Source organism: Leptopilina heterotoma, unplaced genomic scaffold, assembly GCF_015476425.1.
Source record: "Leptopilina heterotoma isolate Lh14 unplaced genomic scaffold, ASM1547642v1 Lhet_132, whole genome shotgun sequence".
NCBI lineage: Eukaryota > Metazoa > Arthropoda > Insecta > Hymenoptera > Figitidae > Leptopilina > Leptopilina heterotoma.
Window position 1 is genome coordinate 1,626 of NW_025110851.1, and position 10,666 is coordinate 12,291.

The window sequence follows — 10,666 nt, forward strand, 5'->3', positions numbered from 1 at the left end:
GGTAACTTGTTTATAAGATTATTAATTAACCCTTTTCCTTGAGAGCGATGATGTATAATCATACCTTACTCTGTGAAAGTTAAAATTAGAATGACTTGTTGAGCTATATAAGCGCTGTATTTATACCTTTAGCGGCAGTCTAAATCAGAATGCGGTTCAAGGAACAACTTCACAAGCTGCCAGTCGTCAATCTAGACTCGATTGTCGAACAACAAGAGAAGAAAGTGAAGCGTCATGGTAGTTTATTTTCCGGTAGTATTCGAGCTATTTTTTGTGGACCATCAAATTGTGGAAAGACAATGTACTCCTTCTTTAATTTTACATCCTAATGGTCTTAGATTTGATAATATTTACTTATACTCAAAGTCTTTACATCAACCCAAGTATAAATTCTTGGAACAAGTTGTTAATAATGTTGAAGGAGTAGAGTATTTACCATTTAGTGAGCATGAAGAAGTCATTACTCCTAAAGATGCAAAACGAAATTCAATATTTATATTTGATGATATTGCTTGCGAGAAGCAAGATAATGTAAGGGCATTCTTTTGCATAGGTAGACATGTTGATGTTGATTCTTCTTATCTTTGTCAAACATATGCCCGCGTTCCTAAACATTTGGTACGTGATAATGTTAATTTACTAGTTCTTTTTCGTCAAGATGAGAAAAATTTAAGGCATGTTTATGATGATCATGTTAATACTGACATGACATTTAATCAATTTCGAGAACTATGTTCAACATGTTGGAATTCAGACAAATATGGATTTGTAGTAATTGATAAGGATTCTGATTTAAATGATGGAAGGTATAGAAAAGGATTTGATAGCTTTGTAACACTATAAATATAGGATCATCCCTAAAATATTGTTAGTTCAATATGAAACCTTGTAATAATAACATGTTTCATAAAGAAAAAGAATATCTTCATCAAATTGCTAAAGCTAGCGAGGCAATTAGGCGAAAACATCGTATGTTAAAATTAGGAAAAGAAGAAGCTGAAAATGTGCTGACTGAAACTATTAAACCGATAGTTCAACCCTTACAAAAAATTATTAACTTGACAGACACTGAACATGAAAATATCAAGATTGAAAAGAAAGAGCAGAAGATGGATGATAGCATATACTTTGAAAGTGAAACTGAAAAATCTCCAGATGATGATAAAATAAGTAATAAATTTCTATACTTATTAAATCATAATAGAAAGCAATGTTTAGATTCAACATACGGCATACGTAAGCTAAGTGATGGATCACTTATGATTGGTGATTCACCAATAACTCTTGAAGATCAGCATGTAAAAATTGGTAATAAACGATATCTTCAAACGCTTGGATTACTTGAACTTTTATTTAAAAGTAAACCTACTACATCACTTATAAGTGAAGATGATGAAAGAAACTATAAAGAGATTCTGATTGCTACTAATGCACACAAAAAGAAGTATAGTTCCTCTGAATCTATACGTACGGATAAGAGTTACAAGTATTTGAATTTTATATCTCAATTCTTCCCTCGAACACCTACCAATTTTCAACGAGAATATATCTATTGGGATGATCCAAATGAGTTGGTTGACCGTCTTAGACTATTAATGGCTTCTCAAGCTGCTGGAAATCCTAGTCACAATAATGAAATCATGTCTATCATTGAGGAACTACGTGAAGCTAAAATTATATATTAAGATGTGTTTTAGCAAATATCATTCATTTCAACAATGAGCATTGACGTGTTCGGACATCCTCTCAATCAAAGAGGAACAGCAAGACGAGGGCCTCCTGGAGTTGGTTTTAAACTTAATTCTCAAGGTAACTTTGACGTTGAAGGAAGAAAACTCTCTAATCTTGCTAACGCTGAAGAAGAAAACGACGCTGTCAATTTAAAACTTGTACGACATATGATAAAACACGAAGTGCGTTTATTGTATGAAGCTAGTGCCTCACTTAGATCAGAGGTGGACAATAACAACTTATTTCTAAAAGTTCTTGAAGACTCTATTACAGAAAAAATAAAAAATTTTGAAAAAGATATAAATGAAGACTTATCTTATTGAACAGCTGAAATTATTAGTGAATTGGATACTCGCTTAAGTGCTCTCGAGAATGAACAACAAAAAATTAACAGTAGTGAATGAACTTCATACCCAGGCTAGAAAAAATTATCCTCGACGGCGAGTTGAAATGCGTGATATTGATGAGACATGGCAAGCAGATTTAGTAGAAATGATACCTTATTCAAGAATAAATAAAGGTTTCAAGTATTTACTAACAGTTATAGACATATTTTCGAAATATGCTTGGGCTGTTCCAGTAAAAAGTAAAAATGGAAAAGATGTTTCTCATGCAATGCAATCTATATTTGCTAAAAAACGCATACCAAAAAACTTGCATAGTGACAAAGGAAAAGAATTCTATAACTCACAATTTAAAGCATTAATGAAAAAGCATAAAATAAATTTTTACTCAACATACAGTAATATGAAAGCTTCCATTGTTGAACGGTTTAATCGAACACTAAAAAGAAAAATGTGGATGCAATTTAGTTTACGAGGAAACTACAAGTGGTATGATATATTGCCTACTCTTATTTCCAACTACAATAATACCAAACATAGAACAATTGGAATGAAGCCTAAAGATGTTACTTCAGAAGACGTTGAAATTTTAAAAGAAAGGATCTCTAAACTGAGAAAAATTCCTTTAAGACGACCAAAGTATAAAATTGGTGACAAAGTTCGAGTAAGCAAATATAAAAACGTTTTCGAGAAAGGATATACACCCAATTGGACAACAGAAATATTCACCGTGGATCAAGTTGTATCAACTCAACCAGTGACTTACAAGCTCAAGGATTACCAGGATCAACCCATCAGCGGAGGATTTTATGAAGAGGAACTTCTTAAAGTAAAATATTCAGATATTTATCTTGTGGAAAAAATTCTCAAGACACGTGGAAACAAAGTTCTTGTCAAATGGCTTGGCTTTGATAATTCTCACAATACGTGGGAAGATAAAGCAAATGTATAATCTATTATTCGCAAATCGCCCCCAGTAACTTAACGCAAATGTCAATCAACCAGCAAATCAATCAAAGATTAATGTTAGCGTAGAACCTCTCTATAAATCAAAACTACTTCCAACAACAGACCTTTACACTGCCAGTGCCAAATTTAATTAACATTAAATCAATAATGAATCATTAATGAATCAACAATGAATCAATAATGAATCAACAATGAATCATTAATGAATCAACAATGAATCATTAATGAATCAATAATGAATCAATAATAAATCAATAATGAATCAACAATGAATCAATAATGAATCAATATTAAATCAGTTGGCACTGGCATTGTAAAGGTCTGCTGTTGGAAGTAGTTTTGATTTATAAAGAGATTCTACGCTAACATTAATCTTTGATTGCTTTGCTGGCTGATTGGCATTTGCGTTAAGTTACTGGGGGCGATTTGCACATTTAAATTATATTACATTAATATAAGTTTTAATCATGTTATTATGTATATATGGAAGGATTTTTTAAATAAAAACACATGGAAATTGTATATAATTGCATTATTTATTAACAAACCTTTTATTTTTTTTTACAATCATATTTTACAAAATCATTCGTCGATTTTAGGGATCGCATAATGTCCCCACGGTAGAGTGTCAGTACTCCCCGGTAACAAATATCGTTTGTCGTCTTGCGGACTTAAGGCTACTTTTATCTGTTTTACAGTTTCGACATTGTGTAACCGCGATCTAATGTTATATTGCGTTCGAGTTTGAATGTCAAAATCTCTCAGACATTTTACATAATCATCAAAGTGAATACTCTTTTTAACAACACCGGATTTAATACCTTTAGCTTTTTTAATAAAATCTTGACCTTCAACCCGTACGCTGTACATCTTACTCCGCAAGCCAACAAATTCGGTAACGATCTTGCCGTTACATTCGTCTTTCATTAGACCGAGAATCTTTTTGTTGGCTTGCGGAATGCCGTACACGTTGTTTGCGGGATAGTCTGACGTATCGAACTTTTGGATGTCATTTTTCATGTCATTGTAGATATCTTTACATTTAATTTCGTAGATTAGACTGTCTGTATCGGTATACATCAGTTTACAATTGTCGCCGTATTTTTTAACATATACCCGTAGTGAAAATCGTAGATTAGCGTTTTGGATACATCAAGCACACTTAACCCCACATAGATTGGTTTGTTGAGTAGTACCTCGGTTTTACACAGTTCAATGGCAACCAGATTTTTGTCGAATATCGCTCGACTATGGAAATTCGGGCGAGAAATAAGGGCTTCAGCTCCATAGCGGCCAAACCATTGGGTGACAAGCTTAATGTCGACATGTTTACGGACATTTTCCATTGTTTTACCGTATACCGCATTGTTCATGAGCTTGAACAAATTTTTCTCGAACTCATTCTTGGCGTTGGTTCGCATCATCGTATTATAGTCTATATATGGTTTAAGCCATGTTGATTGCTTAAACTGTAAGACTCGATGAATTTTAACAAGCTTAATGCCGTTGGCGACAACTTGTTTTAAAGTGCGGTAGTGGATCACATATTTTTCTTTTGGTTGGAGAGTTGTTAATAATTTCTCCTGTTTCGAGAGGGGTGGTTTCGCATTTTCTGCGCAAAATGGCATATCTTTGTGAGTATCGTGGAGATTTTCAGGATACTCCAAGTCAACTTCGAGTATGTACCCAACAGGTGAATCGTCAGGCACATTAAAATCGAAGGAGTTGTCGACATTATCAACCCATTTGAAGCCGCCATAAGGGAGCGCTTGAGCCATTGCCCAGCCATATAGATTATTGGCATCGAAGTACATAATATAGCTTGTATCTTCATTTTTGTCAAATTTCTCCATATACGGATTATTTGCTTTAGTATATCGGTTGCAACATTGGCTAACGCCACCTCTAATACCAGACTTAACAAACATAATCATATCGATATCGGTTATTAGTTGCAATCCTATGCTCGTGTACTTGAGCATAGCATCCCAAGTTAAACCGGGGGTTGTGTAGTAGTGGGCAGGATCTAAACCATACGCTTTTACACATTCTACTCGGAAATTTTCAAAGACGTCCGCAAGTAACAATACATCGGTTTTCATATACAAATGGACATAGTCATATAGATTTTTACAGTCAAACTCGGTCCATACATTTTGCGCATGCGCATACTCGTCATCAGAAATACCGGCATCATAAAGCGTACTATAAAATTTCTCGATCGGGGGCAATTCTGTCTCATCTAACTTACTTTTCGAGTCAAAGTACTCATAAGGGAATACACCCTTGCGCGTCAATAATTTAATTTTTTCCGGATCTGTCACCGTACTAGGTACGATGCGAGTTTCTCTAGGGATGCTGCCATAAATCGCAATGAGTCAATGAATCGAAATTTGACCTCACTCCCCTTGACATGTTTAGTAAAAGAGATATACTTCTCTTTGTTAATGGGGAGGAGGTCAATTTTTCCTTCAAAGCTCGTCGAAATCGCGTGAATTATAAAATGGGCGTCATAGCCACTTAGGTTGTGAAATACTACGGGGATCGTTTGACAATCTTGATAGTTTAGATTGCACGATTCATGGGCAGCACCCCTATATTTGCCAGTAAGGTGACAGTGATCGCGGACTTTCTTTTCGCTTGCCGGTATTTTCTGATGACAAATGTGACAGATTGTCGCTCGCTTAAAATCATTGATTTCTTGAGGAGTTAATGCAGTCATCGGTAACGGATTTTTAAAAACTTTATTCATTTTCTCTGCAATCTGCTTTAACTTCTCAGCAAACCATTTCGCAGGGTCAGATTCATTTTTCGGACACGGTACATATTTACATAATGATTCGTCGTAGCTACATTTGATATAATATCCGATGCATAACAATTTGTGACGCTGGAAGACTTCAGTCTTACTTAAATTGTCTACATCTTCATCCGCTGGAAGAAGTAGACTTTCACAGTCGGCGTAAATTACATATGGCACCTTTTCTTTGTTCTTAAAATTTTTAAATGTGATCAGACTCTTGTCAGGCGTCGGTAATTTAATTTTACACTCATTCATTTTTTTACAATTTTCGAGATGTACATTCAGTCTATCTACAGATGAAAAGTAGTGTAAGCATCTGTCACAGATATGTTTTTTACATTTCTTTTTAGATAATTGTTTCGATACAAGTCGCGATAGATCTTTTATCCATACATAATGAAAATTCATAAAATCACCTTCATCACATATTACATTCTCCTCAACACTCTCATCTGCATACATGTCAGCTACGTATAAGAGATTCACATGTTTATCTCTTTTTTCAGCAGAGAGATGAAGGGGATGTGTTGTAAAGTCCCCATAATATTTTGATAAACCATAGACGTTAATCGAAATATTATTTAACTTTTCAAATTTTGAGACATTTTTCAACGTTACTGGGAAATCTATACCGTCAAAATTTAACTCATTTTCAAATTCTTTATAATTCGAAACTCGATCATTTCTCACTACATTTGGGTGTAAGGCTGAGAGTACCGCCCACTTAAAACACTCATTATCTTTGTTTTGCACGTTAATACAGGCTTGTTTTCTTTTAATTTGTGAGGGTAGATCAATGTATGAGCTCGCACGCATCGGATTATACTTATTTACATTGATTTCAAGCTTTATAATTGACTGTAGGTTCCAATTTGAACCTTTGGCGTAAAACTCTTCAACACTATGTAGAATCGGCTGTTTAATGTACTGCTCGAACCAATCATCTAAAAGGGTCGTAGGGAAGATGTTGTTGGCCTTGGTTCCAAAAGGAATCGGCTTTACAACTTCTTCGTCATTCTCCACCCTCTTGAAGTTTGCGATAAGTACGCCGTACACGACGATGGGTCCATTCTTATTTAAAGCACCTCTAATATGGTCTTGAAACAGTGTGGACCCATCGTCTAAAAACGCGCTTATATCAATGTGTACAAGATTTAGAATTACATTAGTGTACAGTCTACACGCAAACGCACTCTCACATTCTTCCCAGCGCACACGTTTATTTATATCTGGATCACCGATTCCAGCGCCATCTACAATATGGGACTCAAATAATGCGCGAAGTCTAATGATGGATTGTAGAATGCTCACACATCTTTTCTTTTGATGTGTAAAGTACATCGACTTGAGAATGCTCGATAACACGTTTTCATGTTGTGAGCATTCTACAATCCATCTCCCAACGAATGAACGTCTTAAATTGACGTCGTCTAAAAGAGGAATCAACTCTAGAGCCTCCTGGATAAGAGTAATAGTTACGTCACTCTCGTCGAGAATAGTACCGTAATTCGGATACTTACGTGGTGGTCCATCGGTGGTCGTCGCCTTCCGCTTCATCTCTGCACCTGAAATTACACTTACAAACTAACAAAAAAGAATAAAGAACACACTTACAAGCTAACAAAAGAACACACTTACAAACTAAAAAAAGAACACACTTACAAACTAACAAAAGAATGAACTTACAAACTAAAATACTTATACTAAACAAAACGAACTTACAAACTAAAGAACTTAACCTACAAACTAATACAAAGTAAATGCAATAAACACAGTAAATGTAACAAAAAAGACAGTAAATATAACAAAAAGACAGTAAATATAACAAAAAAGACAATTAGTAATGGCAAGGGGAATCTGCTGATGCTGCTGCTGCTGTTGGAACCGCTGAATCTGTGAACAGAACAGCTACTGACTAAACTCGCCAAAATCCCTGAATATATACCCCGAAATCCCCACTCCTACCTTTCACGCATGCGCACTAGACCATTTACCCTCACTCCAACCTATCACGCATCCCTACTCTTAAATTTTCCCCCACCTATTCACGCATGCGCAACACTCTTACTCTAACGCAGTCGTAACAATTTCTATACAGGATACGCAAAATAAATATACTAATTTACAAAAAAATAAAAAATTTATTGATTATTAAAAATAAAATTCAGAGTTAAATTTAAAGTTACGCGCCGCCGTCGATGGCAGCGACGCCGACCGTGAGCGGGCGGTGGCTGCGCCTCTGGTGGAGGTCCCGACGGCTCTCTCTCCTCTACCCTGGGCTCGGGAGACTGCGCCCTGGGTATCGGTGACCTACACCGTGGCGGACTTCCTGGCGGGGTTGTAGGCAACCATTCCACCGGTGTAGGCGACCTGGGTGGAGTCCCCAACTGAATGAAGGGTGGGGAGACTCCGGTTCTCTCTTTGGTTGAGGTGTCAGTGACCTGGACAGTGGTGTCGGCGGCCTCTCCACCAGCATCCACGGCGGTGAAAATGGACGCCACTGGAGTGCCATCTGATGCAGAGGTGACAGCTCTGGCGACGGAGGTTGACGTTGGCAGAACCCTCTGGGTGGTGACCCTGGTGGTGTTTTGGGCAGCGGTACTTCGTTACCTTCATTCTGTAACTAAAGAAAGTATACTGTACTATACTATTTTATAGTATATTATATTATACTTACATTGTACATGGAGACCTTCCTCATGGTGCACTCGTAGCAGTTACAGCTCTCCATCGTCGACCGCTCTATGCCTCTCCGCGATCTGGAATGAGCTCTCTACTGCGTGCTAGTCACCCTCGTAGGTCTCTCTCCCCGCCAAGCGGTTCCCCCACTACGCGCGCTCACCACTCTGCTACATGTGGTGGTTGACTCGAACTACTGTGAGCTCACCGCTGATAACAAGCTCACCGCTGATAACAAGCTCACCGCCGGTAACGCGCGAATTTTAAATTGAAATATTTTTTCTTATATTTATAATAAATTAATTCATAACTAATTTGGATCCAGTAAATTATGCACATAATATTATAAAATAGTTTTGAATAATATGTAGTAACAAATATTAAATAAACTACAAACAGTATTATATATAACATATAAATACTAAAAAATTATTAGAAATTATTAAACTTACCTTAATTAAGTCAAGTAGATTATATTAAATAAAAACTTTTTTTATAAATATAAATTCATTAACTTAAATAAAGTCTAATTTTATTAAATTTGAAGTAAAAATTAAGTGAATAAAAAATTTAAGGTAGTGAAAGTTAGATTTAATTGTTATAAGTGAAATTTAAATATTATATCAATTTTAAATTACAGACAAATCAATATTAAATTAACGTGAAGCTAATAATAAAATAAACAAAAAAAAAGAAAATAAATATAACACATGTAAAATAATATATAACATACGCAAAATGAAAATATAATATATGTTAATTAAAAATATAATATATGAAAAATATATTCAGAATAAAAATATAGCACATGCAAAATAATGTACATAACACAGTTAATTAGAAAAAAATAATTGTTTACTTTCATAAAATTGAAAAATATATATAAAACATAAAAAAGCTTTTCATTATATATATATATATATATATGTAATTTCACTATATATAATATTGCAATTTAAAACAAGTATAATAATCATATTACAATAATCAGACTAATACATTTTAAAAATGTAACAAAATGTTTTCTAAAATATAAAAAAATAAAATAAAAAAAATAATGAATAGAAAATTACAGTATATAACTAATACCGTTAAAGTACATAACCACACAAAAATAAATAAAAAAAATATCAAGTATAATATATAAATATTGAAAATTAAGACAGTATCAAGCAATAAAAAAAAGTAAACAAAAAAAATGAATAATAAAAATGTTTCAAATCGGAAAGTACTTTAACGGTATTAGTTATTTGAAAAAGTTTCTCTTACTTGAGAAATTCACTTCAAGCAAAGTTGAAAATAAAAAATGAATGGTTACTTTGCTACATACTTTAAACATAAAAGAAAATTTTCTAAAAATAATGAAAAAAATAAAACAAAAAAATAATGAATAGAAAATTATAGTATATAACTAATATCGTTAATGTACATAACCACAAAGAAATATATAAAAATATTAACTATAATATATAAATATTGAAAATTAAGACAGTATCAAGCAATAAAAAAAGTTAACAAAAAAAAATGAATAATAAAAATGTTTAAAAATCGGAAAGTACATTAACGATATTAGTTATTTGAAAAAGTTTCTCTTACTTGAGAAATTCACTTCAAGCAAAGTTGAAAATAGAAATGAATGGTTACTTTGCTACATACTTTAAACATAAAAGAAAATTTTCTAAAAATAATGAAAAAAATAAAACAAAAAATAGCAAAGTTGAAAATAAAAATGAATGGTTACTTTGCTACATACTTTAAACATAATAGAAAATTTTCTAAAAATAATGAAAAAAAATAAAACAAAAAACTAATGAATAGAAAATTAACTCCTCTTTTTCGAGGATGCGGTTGCCAAGACTCTCTCTGCCTTTGACAAGCGTCGACATTTATTTTTTCGAAGAGGATGAGCATTGATTTGAATCGTACGTCTAGGAGTTGGCACTGGTGGCAATTGTCGTTGTGCTGGCACTGGTTGAGCTCTCGGAGCTGGCACTGGTGGCAATTGTCGTGGCGCTGGTACTGCTGGAGCTCTCGGAGCTGGCACTGGTGGCAATTTTCGGAGAATTCGTGTAATCCGGCGTCGTGGCGCTGGTACTGCTGGAGCTCTCGGAGCTGGCACTGGTTGAGCTTTCGGAGTTTG

General features: G+C 34.3%; 1 protein-coding gene across 1 annotated transcript; it reads right to left on the reverse strand.

Moving 5' to 3' along the window:
• Positions 1-4,123: 4,123 nt before the first annotated feature.
• LOC122513067 lies at positions 4,124-7,404 on the reverse strand. Its single transcript, XM_043629302.1, has 2 exons — positions 5,480-7,404; positions 4,124-5,402 (listed from the first exon to the last, which is right to left on the reverse strand). Exons 1-2 carry the CDS (start codon positions 7,402-7,404, stop codon positions 4,124-4,126), a joined length of 3,204 nt encoding a protein of 1,067 aa, XP_043485237.1.
• Between the last annotated feature and the right edge of the window lie 3,262 nt (positions 7,405-10,666).